This window comes from Leopardus geoffroyi, chromosome B2 (genome assembly GCF_018350155.1).
Source record: "Leopardus geoffroyi isolate Oge1 chromosome B2, O.geoffroyi_Oge1_pat1.0, whole genome shotgun sequence".
Taxonomy (NCBI): Eukaryota; Metazoa; Chordata; class Mammalia; order Carnivora; family Felidae; genus Leopardus; species Leopardus geoffroyi.
This window is the reverse complement of record NC_059332.1, coordinates 58,775,708-58,798,537: the sequence shown is the minus strand read 5'-3', so window position 1 is coordinate 58,798,537 and position 22,830 is coordinate 58,775,708. Positions and strand designations below refer to the sequence as shown.

The window sequence follows — 22,830 nt, the reverse complement described above, 5'->3', positions numbered from 1 at the left end:
CCTCTAGAAATTCCTGATGTATAAGAAAATCTATTGTAAGGATATAGAGGCAAGTCCTTGAATGTACATACATGACAGAAACTTCTGGACCTTAGGAGGGATTGGAACTACAAAGTGGAAAGCCATTAGCAATTGTTTTTGCAAAAATGATATGGGCTGTATAAAACAAATAATATGGGCATGTAAGGTATATGGATAAATGTTTGCAGGAATGAGTCAGGAAAAGCAAGATAGGAAAAAATGTGAGGGGAACACCTAATACCCTGAAGCCCTCAGTAATTATAAAGTAAATAATTTAAATGAAGAATTTTCCTTTTAATAAATGTTGAGAGTGAAACTTTATGAAATATTATTCAGTAGCAAGGAGGAGCTGATTTATTTAGCAGGATTACTCTGTGATGCTTTACTTAGCCTACTAATATATTCTCAGAATAGAAGCAATGGATAGTATTTATTGAGAGGCAGTAGCCTATTTCCTCTATTAAAATAAAACCTCCTCTATTTTTGCCAAAGACAGTTTTTTACAAGACAGGTATATTTTGGGGGCATGTTATTTTTTTCCATATAAATTTTTTGACAATTTATTTGTAATTCACAGATGTACTTAATGAATTTATATAATCTAGTGAGATTCCTTTCCTGTTGAGGGATGAAGGAAAAATAAGTTCAGAGATATCATAAAACCTTATCAACTATCATATTAGTAATAATATTTTCTAGTCTCATGAACATCACAAAAATATCTTGAGGACAATTTAGATTTATTTCATCTTGTATATTAGTAAAATCTTGTTGGTTTATTTTTTTTCTTGAAAATTCATCGTTCTACTTAAGGGATTAAGAGAGATATGAGCACTGAAATCAATGCTTTGGACAGAGTAGTGGGTGGGCACAACGAATCATGTGTTTCTAACTGTGATTCAGCACAAAGAGATATTTGAAGTGTACATCGTTTCTAAACTATTTTGCTTCATATATATATTTATGTATACATGTATATGTGTGTATATATATATATATATATATGAAATTGAAAATTTTTTTGAAACCTAAGGAAATGTAGGAGTAAGTTTCTGTAAATGAGATCTAACTACTGTAAAAAATGTTTACTTACTATTGCCTTTAATACTTCAACCTCTGTAGCAGATCAAACTGAAGTCTGTGACATTGCTTTAAAAAACTACCTCAGAATATTAAAAAGAGGGTGACTGTGGAATAGCTTAGACACTATGCCCTGAGTTACTTTAATACTTGTTGTTTGAAAAAGTATCTACGTCAAAGGCATCATATTATTTTTTTAAAGAAAATATTCTGATCAAATTCAATTTTGAAAGTACTGAAATTTAAGGGCCACCTGGGTACCTCAGGCTGTTAAGCATCCAACTCTTGATTTCAGCTCAGGTCATGATCTCACAGTTCTTGAGAGATTGAGCCCCATGTTGGGCTTTGGACTGATAGAGCAGGATTAGGATTCTCTTAGAATTCTGTCTCCTTTCTCTCACCTCCCCTGCTCGCACACACTCTCTCTCTTTCTCTCAAAATAAATAAACTTAAAACGAACAAACAAAATAATAAAAGTACTGAAATTTAAAACCATGAAGAATTCCAAGACTTAACCTCATATATAGATACAGGATTTCGAAGCTCCACTGGAATTCTTTGCAAGCTGTTAGTGTTTGCTAAGTGCCTAGGATATAGGGTATCATGAGGAAAGAGATTTAAGGCTTAAGGTCTTGGAGTTCAGCATATGCATTTTTGAAATTCTGTTCACAGTTTTTACTCAGTCTGTATGGTCTATCACAATTTAAATATGAATATAAATAAAACCTCAAAGCCAGAGTAGTAATGTGACTATGTACTAGATAACTAAATTATAAATGGCATTAAAATTCACTCTGAAGAACAGCAACTAGAATAACTGATACTATGATTCATCTCAAATAGAATGCTTACCAGGTAAACTACTTTGGTTAGTGTGATTGAAACTTAGAGTCAAAACAATCTAATCCATTTGGGTACAATGTGAGCAACTTAAAAATTATAGGTGTAGTAAAACACCAGAACTATGGTGATCATGTTTTGCAAGAGAAAGTAAAGGCAGTGCTTTTGTCTTCTGTTTAGAACTGAGGTAAGTTAACTTTATCCCTATGAACATTCACCATTTTCTAGTGGAAAATAGGTAGATAGAAAGGTGTCTACCAGTAACAATTCAATACAGGTTTGTTTTGTATCTAATCCTATTTGTTTAAATAATTTCTGTGGTAAAAAAAATAAGTGCTTTAATAAATATAAAAATAGCACATCGAAAGACAAATATGATTCTTCAAGATTCCTGGAAATAAATGGGTTACTTTAGGTACCTCATATAAAGTGTTAGGTTTTGGTGATTTAGTATGCAATCAATTAGCTTACCTCAACATTTATGCTGTATATATATATATATATATATATATATATATATATATATTTTTTTTTTTTTTTTTTTTTTTTGTCTCTCTGAACTATGTTCTGCCCAATCTTGCAAACAGATGTTGGTAGGGTTCTAGAAATCTAAAAATTGTATTCTTTATTAACTGATTCAACAAACACATATTGATTTCCTACCATGTGTCAAGTCTTGAAACAGGTTCTGGGGAAATTAAGCATGGCAAAGACACACCCTCAAGGAACTTAAGTTCAAGGAAAGACACATAAATTAACTAACCAGTAAAGTACCACGTTCCTACTTTGTAGATGCAAAGTTTGTTATGGAGTGTGAGAGCTCTGAGTTATGTTCCACATGATTCATAAGAGGATCCCCAGCAGCCTTGGAGCCTTCATTGCCCATCGCAGTAGCCTACTTATTAAGCCCCTCTCTCCCCTGTTTTATCTCCCCACTCCCTTGCAGGAATTCCTGGGATCACCTCTCAAATAAGCTACCTGAGTACATATTATTATCTCATATTCTTATTTTGGAAGAGCTCAAGCTAAGAGAGATAGAAAACTCCATCTCTCTGGCAATTATGATTGATCCACATCAGCATGGGACTGGAATATTGGCACTGAGAGCCCTTCCTTGGAATTGACACTAAGGAAAGAGGCTTCTTCTTTTTTCCAGAGTTTTTCAGTGGATGCAGCCAACTCCATGTTCTCTTCACATGGAGATCTGAATTCACTAGGAGAGAAGTGTTTGTGAAAGAATAACTCATCCTGGCAGTTCCTATGGTTCTTTTATAAATTCTACAGACTATGGGGCATCCTTCCAGCTAGGCTACCCAATAAATGCCATTCCTTCTATCTAGCTTAGTATTTTTGTTTATATTGTATGTGATCAAAAGAGTGATTTCTAATGCATATAGTAAAGGGAAAGAGCTAATAAAGTTCAAGAGGTTGAACAAACGCAGTTCAACTTCAGACTGGTAGAAATGAAATATAAGAATGGCATGAGGGTTACGATACAGAGGTAGAGATGACTATAGATAAAATGCATGTGGATAAAATGCGTACAGCATACAGTGGAGTTATTAGTATGTGTGTGTACAGTGGGAGACCTAAAATCATTTCAGCTTAAAGTATATTTTGTTTCTCATACTCTCTTTAGGAAAGCTTCTTTATATTTCTACTTTGAATTATATCTTGGTTTGTAGGCAAGAACACCACCTTATCCACTACTTTTAATTTACAGGGCTTAGTTTCCAAATGTACCCACTTCATCCATATGTCTCCAAGGTGAAAGGAGAAAAAGTTCTTTTTTTTTTAAATTTTTTAATGTTTATTGATTTTTGAAATACAAAGACAGAGAGTGTGAGAACTGGGGAGGGGCAGAGAGAGGGAGACACAGAATCCAAAGCAGGTTCCAGGCTCTGAGCTGTCAGCACAGAGCCTGATGTGGGGCTCGAATTCACCAACTGAGATCATGACCTGAGCTGAAGTCAGAGGCTTAACCAACTGAGCCACCTAGGTGCCCCGGAGCAAAAGTTTTTTAAAATGACACTTTACAAAGGATTAGAATGTGGCAAAGAGTACTTGTAAAATGTCACAGTGGAAGGAAGAATCAAATCATTTACATGTGCTGTCGATTTACAATTGGGATTCTAAGCATGATGGATTTGTAGTACCAGAGGAAGCAAGCAGTTGCATTCAAATGTGTCTATTACTCCAACACATATACAATTACTACGGTAATGCCATGTTACCTGAGGTGTATAATTCCAAGCACCAAATAAATGTGTCACTTGACAATATAGTTTGTCTAAATTAAAAATTACTCTTTTTGAGAATTAAAAATATGTGCTTATGTTGGTAGCATGTATCTATTAGGTTTAAAGAGCTGTAGATATTTATATTGGGGAAATTCTTCAGAGAAAATATATATTGTTGCTAGTTAACTTTAAAAACATGTCAATAATTTATTGTATTTTAAAATATTAGCTTTAAGAGGTGCCTGGGTGGCTCAGTCGGTTGAGAATCTAACTTCAGCTCAGGTCATGATCTCATGGCTCATGAATTCGAGCCCCGTGTTGGGCTCTGTGTTGACAGCTCAGAACCTGGAGCCTGTTTCAGATTCTGTGTCTCCCTCTCCCTCTGCCCCTCTCCAACTCTCTCTGTCTCTCTCTCAAAAATGAATTAAAACATCAAAAATTTTTAAAGAAAATGTCAGCTTTTATACTCATTTTTTTTAATTTTCTTAAAATCAGTGTTAAAACCATATTAAGCCTACTAGAAATTAGTTCTGTCTTTTCTATTTCATAGAGTTAAATGCAACTGTTTTGTAATAGTTGGTTAATTTTTCAAGACAATGCTAATATTTGTATTATATTGTTTTAAAATAAAAATAAAACAATATTTAAAAAAATTCTGACTTGCCAAGAGAAAGATATCTTTTTTGTTGTAGTTGTTTTCATAAAGTTTTAAAATCTAGATAAATTAAAATTTTTAAATAAAAATATAGGGACACCTGTGTAGCTCTGGTGGTTGAGTGTCAGACTCTTGATTTTGTCTCGGGTCATGGGTGGAGCCCCACATAGGGTTTAGTGCTGAAAATGGAACCTGCTTAAGATTCTCTCTCTCTTTCTCTTTGTCTCTCTTTCTCTCTCTCACTGTCTCTCTCTCTCTCTGCTGCCTCTCTCCCCCACTTATATGCCCTCTCTCTCTCTCGGAAAAAGAAAGAAAAAAGAAAAATAATGTGTTTCTAATGCTTTTGAAAATCATTCACTTTTAATATTTTTAGTTTTTATTTTAAAATGTATGATTTTAACACTAACTTATTGAATACATAAAAGATATGCTCTAGTTTTTCCCCTATTTACTTTCATTCCTAGTTCCAAGTGGTATTACTTCTAATGGGAGAGTTGTCAAGGTATAGCCCTGAATAACAAAATGTTTCTTAATCAAGTTTCCCGAAAATCGAACTATTGTTAATGTACTTTAATCTATGCTATCCCCGGGGCGCCTGGGTGGCTCAGTCGGTTAAGCGTCTGACTTCAGGTCAGGTCACGATCTCACGGTCGTGAGATTGAGCCCCACGTGGGCTCTGGGCTGATGGCTCAGAGCCTGGAGCCTGCTTGGGATTCTGTGTCTCCCTCTCTCTCTGCCCCTCCCCCGTTCATGCTCTGTCTCAAAAATAAACGTTAAAAAAAAATAAAAAAAATAATCTATGATTTCCCCTCTAAAGAATCATGTGAAAACGATTTTTTTTTTTAGAAATGAGAAAATATTAAGTGATTTTAAAGATTATGCCTATAGTTGACACCGATTTGGCTCCTAAACATGAACAGTAAGTTTAGTAACTTACCATTATGCTTTAGAGGATGAGAAAATGTAAAAATATTTATTGATTAGTCACATGCGTTCTCTATGACAATGTATAGGCAAGACATTATAAGAAAATCAGTTTGTGTGTAAAAAACCCTATTGCAGTTAATAGAGTCAGCTTAATAGTCTGGATAGGGATAAATAACTGGAGAGTAGCATGGAATGAATTAACTGTACTTATAAAATTTTGACAGACTTTTAGTTGTCACTGCATATATTCAAAACAAATACCCTTCACACGAATGAATATCTGCTTCTAACACCAAGGACTATGGAAAGTATAGTTTAGGACTAAGTATATATACATTTTTCTCCTTTAAACCCCACAAACACAAGCTTTCTTAGCAAAGCTTCAGTTTTTTTTAAATGCACTCTGTGTCTACTTTATTTCTTTCTCCCAATGTCTATTGAATTGTAGCAATCTAATTTCCTCAACCCATTGACATGTTGCTGGTTGGTAACAAAGCTCCATCTCAGAAATGTCAAACTAAATGAATAAGGCAAAATCACAAACACAAGGTTATTCTGTGAGCTGCCTGAGTTTCCAGGTTCTGAATGTTCTTCCGATTTATCAGCCCAGCTGAACTCAGGGAGGTACACTGGCATTACTTCTCTAGCTAGCCAATGCCTCTGAGTTCCAGTGCCTCAAACGAACACTTCTAAGAAACAGCTTAGTGTCAGAAGACTCTACCTCCTAGAGAAAGCTAGTCATGCTTGAAGTAGGAATAGTGTAATGCATCCACTGTTCTAAATCTTTAACTTTTTTTTACATATATATACGTAAAAAAAAAGCTTATTATGTTATTTATAACTATGCTGTAACAGTTACAATTTAAATAGGATAGCATTATTGGATTGATGAATGGTGAAATGTGTTGGAATGATACCCTTGCTTACCTAAAATTAGGAGAACCATATTAACTTGGAAATAACTCTTTTTAATTTTATTTTTAATACTGACAATACAAACCTAGTACATGAATGAAATTGTAAGCATGAAACTTCAGAACTTAACTTGCAGTCTTTGATAATTGAGTAAGAAAAAAATAGAACAAATTAATAATGATGCTTTTCCTAAAGACTACCTAATCTGCTAGACACATAGGCACTGTAGGTTTCTTCTGATAAGTGTTTCATAGTGCATCTTTATTCCGTCTTTCTACTTCTAACCTATCGTCATCTCTATATTTAAAGTGAATTTCTTTTAGAAATCATGTAGTTGGTTCTGTTGTTTTATTTAGCCTGGCTGTCACTGCCTTTTATTGAAGTATTTTTTTAAAACCACGTTTGATATAAATATTGGTGTATAATGGCTCTAAATGAATCATCTTGCTATTTGTTTTCTACTTTCTATAGTACCATATCTCTACTTTGTTCCTTTTTACTCTTGCCTTCTTTTGGATTAAGTAATGTTTAAGTTTCCATATTATCTCCCACCTAAAAGCAGCCAGATTTTATAAGAGGTAATACCAACTTGCCAAACTCCCAAGTAGAAGCAGGTTTGCCACTTGACTTGGTGGTAGACACCACAGAGAATGGCAATGGCTAATAGCACGACGTGAAAGGATGAAGTAGGACAAGCCCATGTTCTCTCCTGGGACTGTAAATGAGGAAGAATAGAGGACATTCCATTCAGCAGTAGATGCTGAAGCTAAAAGATCGTGATAATAGAAATAGAGACCAAAGAAGCAGTGCTATATCATCTCCATGCTGATATTACAAATGATTTCAAACTTTCAACGTGAAGAGATATTTGAAGATAGAAAGAGGAGGAGAAACTTTATGAGATAGAACTGTGGTAGGACGATGGCCATTCATGGGTCCCTAGATCATGCTCTTTCAGATCCTAGCCTATATGCCAATAAAAATTACAGGTTTTATAGAACACTTGAATGACATGTTCTTCAAACTAAAAAATCTGAGTAGATATTGTCATTTGTAATGTCAGAAATTTGCAATTATTTGGCACTTAGTTATAGCACTGGAAAAGTAAGATAAAGGAAAATCCTCTTGTTTTACACATTCTCTAACTAGATTACAAAAATATTAGCAAGAAAAATGAGTATAAGACTATATTTCAATTTACCTAGTTAATATAGAAATATGGAAATAATTGTTTAAATTGTCATCATAAATATTAAAATATTAAATGCATTTTAAAAAGTGATATACTGATTTTTTTCTGACACAAGTGTTGAAATAATTACAAGTGCCTCTCATAATTCTGTACATTTTTTTTCATGTTCTTTGTTTTTTTAAAAAATAACTGGCATGTGTTTAAATGGATGACTGATTATGTAGTTATGGATCAAAATAATTTGTTTTCTTTGCATCATTTGGATATGGAAAGTAATTAAATAATTTGCCTCATCTGCTAACTGCCTTGAATAAGTTTGATTGCTGAAGCTCAATTTTATGTTAAGATCAGCCGTCACATTAATTCATTTCCTTTCCAGATTGTTTCAGTTCTTCTTGTTCAAACATTTAAATACCTTAAAACAACAGCAACATTAGCAACGACCCCACTTTCCCAAAGGATTGAGTAAAATATTCCTCCCCTGATTCTTTCATTTGAACTCATTAATTAGAAACTAACATAATTTTATTCATATGTTATGTGAAATAGAGTTATATGAGAGGCCATAGATGAGGTGTTTTCTCTTTCTTTATTTAATTTTTTTCCCATAAACTTCCTCTAAGAGCATATTCTCCAGACTCTTTACCACTGACTGATTTTCACACTCTAAAGTGAGGATTGCTCATCTATATCCATCTCATCCTTCCGCAGGATTTGAGGGTGAACATTGTGAAATTAATGTGAATGAGTGCTTCTCTCTTCCCTGCCAGAATTATGGTGACTGCGAAGATGGAGTCAACAATTTCAGGTACAGAAAACCCAAAAATATCTGGATTCAAGTTTATGCATCTAGATGTATCTAAATATATCCATGTTTATAATTTCAATTGACAAATTAAACAACATTTCTGGTTATTAACAATTTGCCATGCTACAATTATTTGAAGCTTTGACTTTGTATGTTTATATTAATGAACTCATTAAATGTCTTGTTTAAAAGATGTATTTGCAGACCTGGGTTTTCTGGACCTCTCTGTGATCTTGATACAAATGAGTGTTCTTCTAGACCTTGCAAAAATAATGGAACCTGCGTGGATCTGTCGAACAGGTTAGAGACTACATTTACTGATTCAGTTATTTTATATACATGATATTTAAATAGTAAAGTGAACATATATGCACCCATCATTCAACTTAAGCAGAATATTCCCAGTATCCTTAACCCAAGTACTTACTTGCTTAAACCCAAGTACTCCTCTACTTTCCCATACAATTGTATTGAATATCATGATTTTTGTAGTTGTTCAAGATTTTATTTTGTGTTTGTTTTTTAAGTTTTATTAAAATTTCAGTTAGTTAACATACAGGGTAATATTAGTTTCAGGTATACAATATAGTGATTCAACACTTCCATGCATCACCTGATGCTCATCACAAGTGCTCTCCTTAATCCCCATCACCTATTTAACCCATTACCTTGCCTTTAACATACACTATCAAGTTGGGGCACATGAGTGGCTCAGTCAGTTGAGCACCGGACTTCAGCCCAGGTCATGATCAACTTCAGCCCAGTTCACAGGTTCGTGAACCTGTGGGGCCCTGTGCTGATGGCTCAGAGCCTGGAGCCTGCTTCGGATTCTGCACATCCCTCCCTTTCTGCCTCTCCCCCACCCATGCTCTCTTTCTCTGTCTCTCTCTCTCTCAAAAAATGAGTAAACACTTAAAAAATATACAGCATTAACCATTTCATTTGTATGCCTGCCTCAATAAAACACTTAGCTTGCATATTAATATAAGTGAAATAATATTGTGTATCATCTTCAGAAACAATTCATTTTGTTAAATATTTCTGCATTATTCATGTATCAGTTGCTCAGTTTTAACTGTTGTAGAATATTCCATTTAAACATGTGCCAACATTTGTTTATAATTCTCCTGATCATAGATATCTGGTTTATTTGACTCTTCTTTCTTAGACATAATAATATCATTTCGGTTTTCAAATATTTCCCCAATACACAAGTACTAGTGTTACCTTAGTTTGGTATCTAAAAATGGAATAATTGCACTATTGAGTAGATGTTTTCACATGTATTATATCATTTTTTTTCAATTCACTTTGAAAATGGAATATTCACACTCTCAACAAAAGTGGAAAAATGTCCCTATTTACATTCTTACATATTTCATTTGGGCTTATCTGCTGTGTGCAAAATTGTATCTCCTTGTGTGTGTGTTTTTTTTTTCTATACTCCCATCATAACTTATGACTTTAAGCATTTCTTCAGCCATTTCAAAATATTTAATTTTTCCATCCTAATGCAATTTTTAAGTTTATTTATTTATTTTGAGAGAGAGAGAGCCTGAGTCGGGGAGGGGCAGAGAGAGAGGAAGAGAGAGAATCCCAAGCAGGGTCCACATCCTCAGCATGATGCCGCAGACGGGGCTCAGACTCACAAATCCATGAGATCATGACCCAAGCCAAAACTAAGAGTCAGATGCTTAACCAACAGAGCCACCCAGGAGTCCCTAATTTTTCCTTTCTAGAAATGCCTATTTATGGCATCTTCCCATTTATGTTTTCTTCTTCTTGATTTGTAAGAATCTTTATGTGTTTTAATTATTACTGTTTTCATTAGTTGTACTGTATGTACTAAAAATATTCTATTGATTGTGGCTTGACATTTCACCATCTTTATGATGTTTTGAGTGCTAAAATTTAATTTTAATCTAACCAAATTAATGTGTGTTTATGGGTTGCGTTTTTCGTCTTGTTTAAAATGTTTACACTGCTTAAAGAAGAGCTAATAGCTATTCTTCTCAAACTATTCCAAAAAATAGAAGAGATAGGAAAACTTCCAAATGCATTCTATGAGGCCAGCATTACCCTCATAAAAAAAAAAAAACAGATGAAGACACAACAAAAAAGAAAAGGAAAAACCGAAAATATTAGCAACTCAATTCAATAATAGATTTTTAAAAAACTGTTGGCCATGATCAAGTAAGATTTAATCCAGGGATTCAAAACTGGTTCAATATTTTTTAAAAAGTTTATTCTATGACAAAAAGATGTTGCTTAGATTTCCTTTTAAAATATTTAAAGTTTTCGGGTAACTGGGTGGCTCACTTGGTTAAACATCCAACTTCTGCTCAGGTCATTATCTCATGGTTCATGAGTTCAAGCCCCAAGCCCCTCATGGAGCTCTGTGCTGACAGTTTGGAGCCTGGAGCCTGCTTTGGATTCTGTGTTTCTCTGGCTCTCTGCCCCTCCCCAACTAACTCTCTGTCTCTGTTTCACTCAAAAATGAATAAACTTCAAAAAAAAATTTTTAAATAAAATAAAGTTTCACCCTTCACATTTAAATCAATTTATCTGGAAAGTGTGTGTGTGTGTGTGTGTGTGTGTGTGTGTGTGTGTGTGTGGTATGTTGTGCATGTATAAGGTAGGAATCTTACATTCATTTTTCCATATGCTATACCAATTGTGCCTGCTATATGTGTTGCATAAGTTCATCTGTTACTTACTGCTTGGCCTGACCTACAACACCTTCTTGGTTGCAGATCAAATCCCTATAAATGAATATGTTTATTTCTTTGCCTCTATTCTGTTTCCTTATTTCAGTTAGCTATCTATGTGCCAGTACCATAAATCTTAATTACTTAACTTTGAAATATCTCAATATTGGTAATGCAATATTTTTAATCTTCTTCCAGAAGCTTTAGTTATTTTGGACAGTTTCTTCTGTTACAATCAACATGTTCCACATAAATCCCTACATTCAAACAAGCGAACAAAGACTGGGTAGAATTTTTATTGGGATTTCATTGAATTTGTAGATCAATTTGAAAAGAATTGCTATGTCTTTATTTAGGTCTTTTAAAATATCTTTCAAAAAAACAGTTGGACAAATTCAACCGGACACACATTGATTAGGATAAATAAGACTCATTTGCCGGATCACTATTGCTCTCCAGGCACCAAGGGCTACATTTGTTTATCTTAATAGAGATCTAACATCTAGAATTGCTCTCAAAATTTATATCACAACCTTCTTGAGTTTCTGATAATCTTCTATTATTTCTACTATTTTGTATGGCCATCTGGCTTTTGCACTGTCTAATCTAGTGAAGTAAATAGAAACATGCTTTGAATCACCACTCCTGTAACTCACAAGGCTTGAAGGGGACACTAATCACTACAAGTCCCATAGGGATACAGAATTGCTTTTGGTTTGAAACCTTGATAAGTCTAAAGGGGCATTTCAAGACCTTCTAGTTGGGCTTTCCTGCGTAACAGTTCTTATTCCAATGTGGAAATTCTATTACTAAGTATGTTGACTACACTATATATTCAGAGACTCTGGGGGAAAATAAAATGACAAAACAAAAGATGAATTTGTGATCCATCTACCAGACCTAAATAAATGTGCACTCCTACTGGTGGAAAGAGTATTTCAAAGATAAGCATAAGTTTAGGGCCATTCGTTTCCCAGGAACTTAGAAGGCCTGAATATCTTTCTTTCATCAATGCGCAATCATACTGGTAAATGGCCTCAGAATCCTCTGTGGAAACCTTCAGGAAGATACATGAAACACCTGCGACTATATGACAAGATCCTTCTTCAAAGGGACTCACTGTCCTTCAGTTGAGACCCTGAGTCCATGACATAGCATAAGTCTGTAATTGTGTAAGAGGCTAGGAATCCCTACATAGGCAAATTGAATTGTGTTTCTGTACTGCAGACCTACGTACTTAATTCTATTTATGTTTCTCTGATTTATGTGGCTATTTCCTCATTTTTAAATATTATAGTCAAGCATATCCAACAGTTTTTATCCATTCTTGGATCCCATTATTCTAACTTATACTGGGGAACCCAATTTTACTTTAACATCCACATTCACTCCAGCCTATAAAGGAAAATCACCACAAACTTCATTAAGACACTGGTGCTCCCTCACCAACCCTGTTCTTCATTTTGGTGAATAAAATGCCCTCCTGGGTGAATGCAGTTTCTTCCTAGGAGATAGGAATGCCTTCCTTTATTCTCTTGGGATAGAAATTAAGGGGCAACTGAACAGCTGACACATGATAGATCCATTCAAGCAATTTCCATAACAATAAGCCTGTGAACTTCTCCTAATATATACCAAGAATACCCTGGCACTTCTACATCACTAATCTCAGCTGAAATTAACTCCTGTTTTTGATTAGCCAATTTATCTAACACCATACCCAGGATGCTAATATTAGCACACTGAATCTTCTCTTCCCATCCATGTTAACACATTTAGCTCATTAAATTTTATATTTATTCTCCTTTGGTCTGACTACCTTAGATTCATTCCCACACATGCTCCCCAACTTTGTGACAAAACAGATTGGTGGGGTTATGCATCTCTTCTTGGGTATATAGCATAGTTGTTCCCAGTTAAGTGTTTCCATCTTTCATCCGCAAAGTTGGAATCTAACCCTTTTTATGGGCTGGAACCAATAAGAAATGATGGGGCATGAGCAAGTGAAAACTGGCAACATTTTGTAACTCAACTCCTTCAGCAGAATATAGAGGAGGGCCCATATGCAAAAACGCACAGATTCCATAAGACACAGGAGAGGTTTAGCCTCTATCACTAATAGAGCTTAAAGTGAATTCAAAGGTTTAAGTTCCTTAGCCATATCTATCCTTTGTCTACAGGGTATATGAACTCCTTCAAAGTTACTATACAGACTATACAGGTTTGTTGTTGCTTATCAGCAACTGAAAACTCTGCTTAAAAAATAACTATTATTAATAGTTTCACATCTGTGGTTTACAGGTATTTGGCTATCATATAGGCTGGGGTCATCTAAATTTCTCTAGGACCTAGCTGAGGAGGGAGAAGAGTTTGCCAGTCTGTTGCTCCTAATGTCTCTCATTTTTATTGGACTGGTATGTTCTTCTCACAGAGTGGCAGAAATTCAGGAGAACAAGCAGAAAACATGCAAACCCTCTTAAGCCCTAGGCTCTGAAATAGTGCCCTTTATCCTTACCTGTATGTAGATCACTGTGCAAAAACATAATTGTAGCCATGCCTGAAAGTGTGGGGCAAACACTCTTCCCATGGTGAAGCTGTGGCCAGGAAGAAGAGTGGTAAAAAATTAAGATTAAAAAAAACAAAGAAAACAAAAAACAAAAAACGCTGTCAACAAACAGAAGATAGGATCAGTAAATGGAAAATAAACTCACAGAAAATATGCAAACTGAAGCCTGGGTCACAAACTGCCTAGCATTCCCAATTTTCCCTGTGAGACTTAGGAGAGAGCTCTGAGTCAGAGAGAATGAAATGAATGAAATGAATAGTAGAATCAAAATGATCTTACAAGTCTAAATGAAGGTGCTTCACATCAATTAATTTTACGGCTTTTGAAGACCACCCTTCCAAGTTCCAATATGAGATCTCAAAAGAGTTAGAGGAAGAAGTCAGACAAAATGCCCTCTGTTTAAAAGAGAACCCTGTGGTAGATTCATGAACATAAAAACTGTAAGTTCATTTACAGAGAACAAAATTGATTATAAAGTTGATGTTGACTCTGCAATGTAGCTGATAAAATCAAAGTGTTTATGAAACTTAGAATATCCTAAAAAGCTTGATGGAAAATAGCCAACTACTAATGGTGAGCAGTCTGGCAACCAAAATGCAGAATGCTGAAGAGTTTTTGTAAACCTTAATCTTCAAGCTTGGCTCATATATAGGAAAAACTGCTGCCAATACAATATACTGCCTGAAACAGCCTCTTCCTGACATGAAACAGATGTTGGAGGTTTCTGGATATGACATTTGACCACCTGATTACTGTTGAACTGCCTAGTACCATTATCTTTTTCCAAAGGCCCTTCCCAGTAATTGGAAATGTAAGAAAGGAAATGGGGGTGTCATGGCCTCTATTCACAGGCATCCTTCAAAGATGATTATATAATAAACAGGAAATATTTGGAACCCCAAGGCGATTTTCCTCTGAAAATGTATGTAACATTATTTAGTAAAATATTATGTAAGAAAATGCCAAATCATTTTCTCAATTGGCTGTACTATTTTGCATTCCCATCACTAGTGAATGAGAGTTCCTGTTGCTTCACATTTTTATGAGGATTTGGTATTGTCAGTGTTCTGGATTTTGGCTATTCTAAAAGGTGTGTAGTGTATTTTATTGTTGTTTTGATTTGCATTTCCCTCATGACATATGATATGGAGCATCTTTTCATATGCTTATTTGACATCAATAGGTCTTCTTTGGTGAGGTATCTGTTAAGATTATGGGCCCATGTTTTATTTGGATTGTTTTTCTTATTGTTGAATTTTTAGTATTTGTATATTTTGGATAATAATCCTTTATTAGATATGTCTTTTGCAAATATCTTCTTCCAGTCTGTGGCTTTTATTGTTATTCTCCTGACATTGTCTTTCACAGAATACATTTTTTTTCATTTGAATTAAGCCCATCTTATCAATTCTTTCTTTGTCATATTTAAAAGACAACCAAACCCAAGATCATTGAGATTTTGTCCTTTATTTGAGTTTTTATAATTTTGCATTTTTCATTGAGTATTTGATCCATTTTGAGTTAACTTATACAAGGATTTTAAGGTCTGTGTCTAGTTTTTTTAAATTTTCAGTGTGGATGTCCAGTTGTTCCAACACCATATGTTGAAAAGAAAAGAAAAAACATCATCTTTTCTCCATTGAATTGCCTTTGTCTTTTGTCAAAGGTTAGTTCACAATAGTCATGTAGGTATATTTCTGAGTTCTGTATTCTGTTCCATTGATCTATTTTTCTGTTCTTTTGATAATACCACACTATCTTGATTACTATAGGTTTATAATAAGTCTTAAAGTCAGGCAATTTCAGTTCTTCAACTTTGTTCTCCTCAACATTGAGTCGTTAGCTTCTCTCTATAATTGTTAGAATTGTTTTATTAATATCTACAGAATAACCTGCTTGAATTTTTATGGGGGTTTCATCAAATCTAGAGATCAAGTTGGGCAGAACTAACATCTTGACAATATTGTCTTCTTATGCATGAACATGTAGTATCTCTCCATTTAATTTTTCTTTGATTTCATTTATCAGAGTTTTGTAATTTTCCTCATACGAATCATGCACATATATTATTAGATTTATACATAAATATTTTATTTTGGAGGTACTAATATAATATTTAGTGAAATTTTAGAACGTATTTGGAAGAATGCATATCAACCTAAGAATAGTGATTTCTTCCCAGTAGAAAGGAATGAAAAATGAATAGGGATGTATCCAAAGGGTTTTCAAATATACATTAAATACATTTTCCTTAAAATCATTCAGCAACTTGGAAAAAGATTGAGATGTGTTAAATATAGATGATGGGTATATGGGATTGATTATTCTAGTCTCAGAAAATTGCTTTGTTTACATTGTTATAATAAAGTCCATTTTCAATGCATTAAAATCTTTCAAAGACAAAAAAAATCATCAACAGCTGAAAAATAGGTAATCACATTCTGTTTTCCAAGAATATGTTTTTTGATACAGGACTTTCTTTTGGTGTTTTTTAGCATGTTGATATTAACTTACCATTAATTTTTTTTGAAATAATATAACAAGTCATTTAAAACCAATCATTGTATGTTTGTAGAAATTAAACTGTAGGGGCACAAATAATTAAAAATATTAATTATTATATAATGTACTTTGTTATTGCATCTATATTTTTAATCTGTTCCATTCTCTCTTTCGATTATTGAAGCTGAGGCCTGCAACAATTAATGACTAATTATTTAAAGATGAATTCCTAGAGATATGACAGTCCCAATTCAACTACAAACTATTGAAAACTGAACATTAGAATTGACATTTTCTGACCTTATTACATATGTTATCCATTAGAATTGTCCATTTAAGCCACAGTCATCAGTTTACTTAGATAACTGACAGTAATATTTAGCTACTTAAAATGGACTGCTAAAGAAAGAATTCACCCTAACAATTACTATAACAGTGTTTTGTCCATTCAAAGGATATGGAATAAGGAAAATTTCCAAATGGCTTATGTGATTATCACACAGAAATCATCAACAAGAATATTTTGACCAATCAGTGTGTGATATTCATGAGTTCAGCAATTCTTTGCTGTACAAAGTTGAAAATGACTGGTTAATGTATATTTAAGAGATAAAAATCAATAGATTGTTCAATAAATTGGTTGCCTAAAAACCAGTTATTAATCTAAATGACTTATAATCTACTGAAAAATTTTCCATCACACCATTGTTTCCACACCCATGTGTGGTAAAATTATAATGACCTATAAAGACTATTTTAAAAGTAATCACTCCATTAAGCAAATATATTGGGTAGAAAAAAGTTGGTTTACTTTTTCTTCTTCCTTTTCCTTGAGATACACAGAATGTACAGTATCTTAAAGTAAAGCATCTTAAAGATGCTAGGTTAAAACAAAACAAAAAGTAAACTGTGCGTGTCAAACATAGCATGTCTATTATTCTCTTAGATTAATATTAAATTTGATAGTTTTTCCATGTGCAAATTTTACAAGCATTGTATTTTTTTATTATATATGTTTTTATACTTAAATATGCTTTTATTCATTAAAAATTATAACACAGATTAAACTTACTAAAATTTTAAAATATTATTTAAAAGACTTATATAACTTTTGTCATAAAATTTTAGTATAATAATCCTTACCCATGTAACAAATATAAACAGCTTGTTCATTTTAAGATTAAGAAATGTCATTAATTATAATGAACTATGGCTCAGGAATGCAATATAGAATTACAAGAAAGAGCTATAAATTGCTTTAAAATGAATTATAAATTGTCTCAAAATTTTAATAGCTGTGACATAGGCTAAGTTTTCTTAATATTTATTTATTTTTGAGAGAGAGAGAGAGAGAGAGAGAACAAGCCGGGGGAAGGGCAGAGAGAGAGAGGGACAGAGGATCTGAAGCAGACTCTGCACTGACAGAGCCCAATGCAAGGCTCCAACTCACAAGCCCTGAGATCATGACCGGAGCCAAAATCAGATATTCAACAAACTGAGCCACCCAGGCGCCCCAAGGCTAACACATTTTAATCATAAAGTTTTACCTGCAACAGTTTTTGTAGTTTATTTTTGTCTTTGAACTCTATTTTTTATAAAATGATCTATTAGAATAAATATATATTAAATCTTAATATTACAAATGCATTTTATTTTTATTTTTTTAAATATTTTTAATATTTATTTTTTTGAGAGACAGCAAGAGACAGAGCTTGAGAGGGGAAGGGCAGAGAGAGAGGCAGACACAGAATCTGAAGCAGGCTCCAGGCTCCGAGCTGTCAGCACAGAGCCCGATGTGGGGCTCAAACTCACGGACTGTGAGATCATGACCTGCGCTGAAGTCGTACACTTAACTGACTGAGCCACCCAGGCACCCCCAAATGCATTTTAAAATTAAAACTCATTAAAATCTATATTTTGGATCTCAAATATGACTTAATTTAACGTTATATTTTAAAGTATCTCAGCTTTCTAGAAACATAAAAACAATTTCTTTACTTATTAACTAGTTTCTCATCTGAAATAAGATGAAAACAAGATAAAGGAATAATTTAAGGCAGGAACACATTTTAGAGCTACAAGCCCATGTGATTATCTTACATTTTCCCTCTCCTTTCATTATGGCAATATCACTTTATGTAAAATGAAGTTACTGCTCTTTACCCCTACATTTTTTCAATGTATTGAATTTTCTTTAGAAGTCACCTGTTAAAATTCATTTTAGTTTTGGAAAAGTATGGTGAAATCCTATCTGGAAAATTTAAGGTCACTATCAAATTAAAGGAAATTTGAGCAAAAATTGTTCCATACCTTGGCAACCTATTTAAGCTTAATTCCACTAAAACTTATGAAATAAAGCCTTGACTTTAAGTTAGAAATTTCCATGTTATCAAAAATATGTTATTAATTTCATGGCCTTAATTGTTGCTTTGGGACAGGCGATTTTTAATGTATGCATATTTGTGTTTTAAAAGTTGTTAGAATAGGGTTTCTTCAAAAGAATAAAATGTTTTAGAGACTTTTAATGTATAGTTCAATACTACCATAAGATTAACTGGGTCACTTAAGACATTAATAAAAATCAAGGTTCACTTTTATTTTTTCCTCTCAGCCTAGGTAGATGTGATCTGAATACTGTAGGGATGAGGGTCTCAGCAAGTAATGATGGAAGGAAACATACACCAAAGCTGAATAATTGCATATTTTAGCTGGAGGCCAATGGGAGGAGGAATCTGGTGGCATTCCTTTCAGACACTCCTTATGCAGTTTCATTTGAAGGGCCAAAGTAGGTGCGGAGAACAAGTTGGCAATGAGCTACACTTTGCCTATCTCTCCTATTTGGGAGAGGAGGTGTGGGGGCAAGAGCAGGGAAGAGACAGAAGGAGGTAGGAGGTGGGGGGTAAGGAAGGGAGAGAGTACATGTATACATTTCAGTTCTCCTGGGAAAGACGAGGTAGGCACAGAGATTCAAGGTGGATGCTCTATTCTGAAATAAAGATTTGACTTTCATGGAAATTTGCCCTATTATTATATAATAAATGAATAACTTTTAGTAAAATCTATAAAAGAATCCAGGAAGCTAAAGTTCAGAAGATAACAAAACTTGAAAAATGAGCAAAAGAGAATTCTAGGTAGTTGAGAAAATCTGAATCTTCTCATACTTCCTCAAAATGATACAAACAAAAGAATAAAACCAAAAAGAATCTCATATCTTCACCATACAAGAAGACAAAGAACATGAAAAGTATTTCACATTAACTAATGGAGGAAGTAAATATGTTTAAAATAATAACAAGGTTTCTCATTGTTAGAAAAAGAACGGCAAATACAGAAATCAGCTAGACTAAAATGAACCCTATTATGTTAAATTAGAATTGGGAAATTAGTATGAACTCATACTTTTATATGTATGTGTTTATAATATACATATATACATATGAACACACACAACAATAAATATAAATATGGGCATATATGTGCCATATGTATGTACATATAGTTATACACACATAACTATATGTATACATAAACATAAATACACATACACATAGAAATTATCTTGGTTTCTAAATAACATGGTTCTAAATAACTTGGTTTCTAGGACTTCTAGAATAAATGGCTTATTCTAGATCTGGAAAAAGAAACGTATAAGATAAACCTAGAATATCTTATGTTAGAAAGTAGGAAACTGTTCAAAGAATGATGGAGATGTCAAAAGGATAGAGGAGAAAACTTGAAGAGGTCCTTACTATCCAACTCTCAGACGAAGTGAGCATCAAATAAATAAAAAATAGTTATATATTTGACCCACTGAATAAAATAAAAAGTCTTGACTCCATTTAGATACAAATCCATAATTGAATGAATGGATGGATGGAGGGAGGGACGGATGGATGGATGGATGGATGAATGAATGAAGTAATTAATGAAAAGGAAAAGCCCATCTTAACAGTCAAATGTCATCTAGTAAATGTGAAATAAATGAGGAGTTAGAAAAGCACTATTGGGGGACGCCTGGGTGGCTCAGTCAGCTAAGCTCATGACTTCTGTTCAGGTCACTATCTCATGGTTCATAAATTCGAGCTCCACATCCCTGCTGTCAGCCCAGACCCCATTTCAGATCCTCTGTCCCCCTGTGTTTCTGCACCTCCCTGCTCACGCTCTCTTTCTTAAAAATAAACAAACAAAAATAGATGAAAAAATAAACATTTTTTTAAAGTACTGTTTGGCAAAGAGTATAGAGACAACTGATTCAATTTAGAAGCATCAGTGGAGAATATCTCCTATTTTAAGTTGGTTGAAATCTCCAGATTCTAGGGTACATGATCATGACAGTGAAGCCATTCAGGAACCTTTTTGTAATCACAGAAAATAAAATTCGTGTGGCAAAAGGCAAGGGATGGGTATTTCCAGATTTTCAAAAAGAAAGAGGAGGAAAAGAGAAACACATATATACATACACACAGAGTGAGAGAATTCTGTAAATTTAATGAATAAATGTTTATAATAGATTGAGAAAATCAGTGATAATTATTATAAGTCCATCACTGACAGGAAAGATGTCCGAAAATATTTTTCTAATATTCATTCTTCTAGAGTAAAGAATAGATTCAGTAATTTCTGGAAGTATGATAGACCTGTCCTAAATACTTGCAACAGATGTATAAATTGGGTTCAAAGTCATTATCTGATACATTTTGTTTTAATACACCATTTTCAAACCTATCAGTGTGAAAAAATTATTTCCCGGATGTACCTTTTACTGCCACAACTGAAAACACTGTGAAACTCCTACCTACTCTGTGATCCCTCGGAATCATCATTGATTCACTGGGAACACACGACAGCAATCAATGAGAGTATCATTAACGAACATATCTTGATTTTAGTAAAGTATTTAAAAGATTCATTACATCCTCTGGACTATATTGAGCAAAATATTTGATGAAAAATTTTTTTTCTATTTGAACACAAATGCAAGAGTCATAGTAATTAGATCACTCTAAAAAGTGATTTTGGTCAAAATCTTAGTTACATGGAGTGCTCTTGAGAAATACAAATCTTTTTTTTTACACAATCATGACATTGCACATGGAATTTTAATGCCTTCTGTCCAACTGGTACAAAAACTCCACTCTTTATTGACTAAACAGTAAAACCTTTCCTGTCACCTTCTCTAACAGCTCTGTTTTTATAGGACTTCACACTTTTCTCTATTGGCATGTATTTCCTGTAATGTTTACATATCACTGCTCCTAACTTCTCTATGAGAATTTAAAAAATAAGCCCAAGCCTTATCCAAGCACTTGGATCTGGGTACATGACTAGTGTCTGACACTCAATTAGTTAATGTATGATGAGTGAGCAAAAGAGGAGCATAGGCATGTTAAATTTCTGGTGGTTGTTTTTGTAATTACAATTATGTTGAAACAAGTTAATTAGGAAGAGTTCCCTTGAAAAATCAGAATAAAAATCTGTTTCAAAAACATTACAAGAAAACTTGGGAAAGCACTTTTATCTAGACTTCTACAAAAGGAGAAAGAAAAAGAAAAAATATATACAGCTTGTTTTTCTAAGTGTATTTTTCTCTCAGTTTAATTTTATCTATGGAAATTATTCATGTTCTCATGAATGTTTTTCTCTATGAATATACAAGTTAAAAGATTAAATTATTGCTTTCTCTTAACTTTATTTATTGGTTTATCATACACACACACACACACACACACACACACACAAGACTAAAACTAGTCACAATTCCATTTCCGGAGAATTGGTCTTCTATCATCTGGCAAATAGATACAGATTGACTAAATATTGAAACAAACATATGTTCAGCACAATATCTGGAAATAGACTAAAAATAAATTCAGGGTGACTCTGCCACATATAGTTATAACCATTCTCAATGGCAAGGCTTTTGAAAGACCCTTCCTCTATTAAATGCATGATACTTTGAACCTGGCATCTAATCATTGAAATGCATCCAATTTCTTCAACATCTGTCCATTGAAATAAGCAGTAATGAGATTGTTTTTGCTAAAATGATTTTTTAAATTTAGCCAGAGTGCTTCTATATCAAAAATATCATTCAATAAATGGGCAGAATAATACCCAGTTGTTAACATAGGATATAAAGTTTTATGATTATAAATTATAAAATGAATACAGTACAGAATTAAGCTCAATAGTATTTATCAAAGTTTTATTAATTATTTTCCCCAATACATTCATTTTTTAAAAAAAATTCCCCACATAAAGAACATTTAAGGGGAAGTATATCTAGAAGTTTGTTGAAGGAAGTCATTGAGATGATATGACCTTGTGTTGACCTGAAAACTGGATCCCGGCAATTAGGAAGCAACTCACTTCTTCT

At 33.6% G+C, this 22,830-nt stretch overlaps 1 protein-coding gene across 1 annotated transcript in view; it reads left to right on the top strand.

Annotated features, from left to right (window-relative positions):
* Positions 1–22,830, top strand: part of LOC123609907 (protein eyes shut homolog) — a 212,204-nt gene that overhangs the window by 107,653 nt on the left and 81,721 nt on the right. The window contains exons 6-7 of the mRNA XM_045500917.1: positions 8,582–8,678; positions 8,871–8,978. Of these exons, the coding sequence (XP_045356873.1) occupies positions 8,582–8,678; positions 8,871–8,978 (205 nt within the window). The remainder of the gene's footprint in view (positions 1–8,581; positions 8,679–8,870; positions 8,979–22,830) is intronic.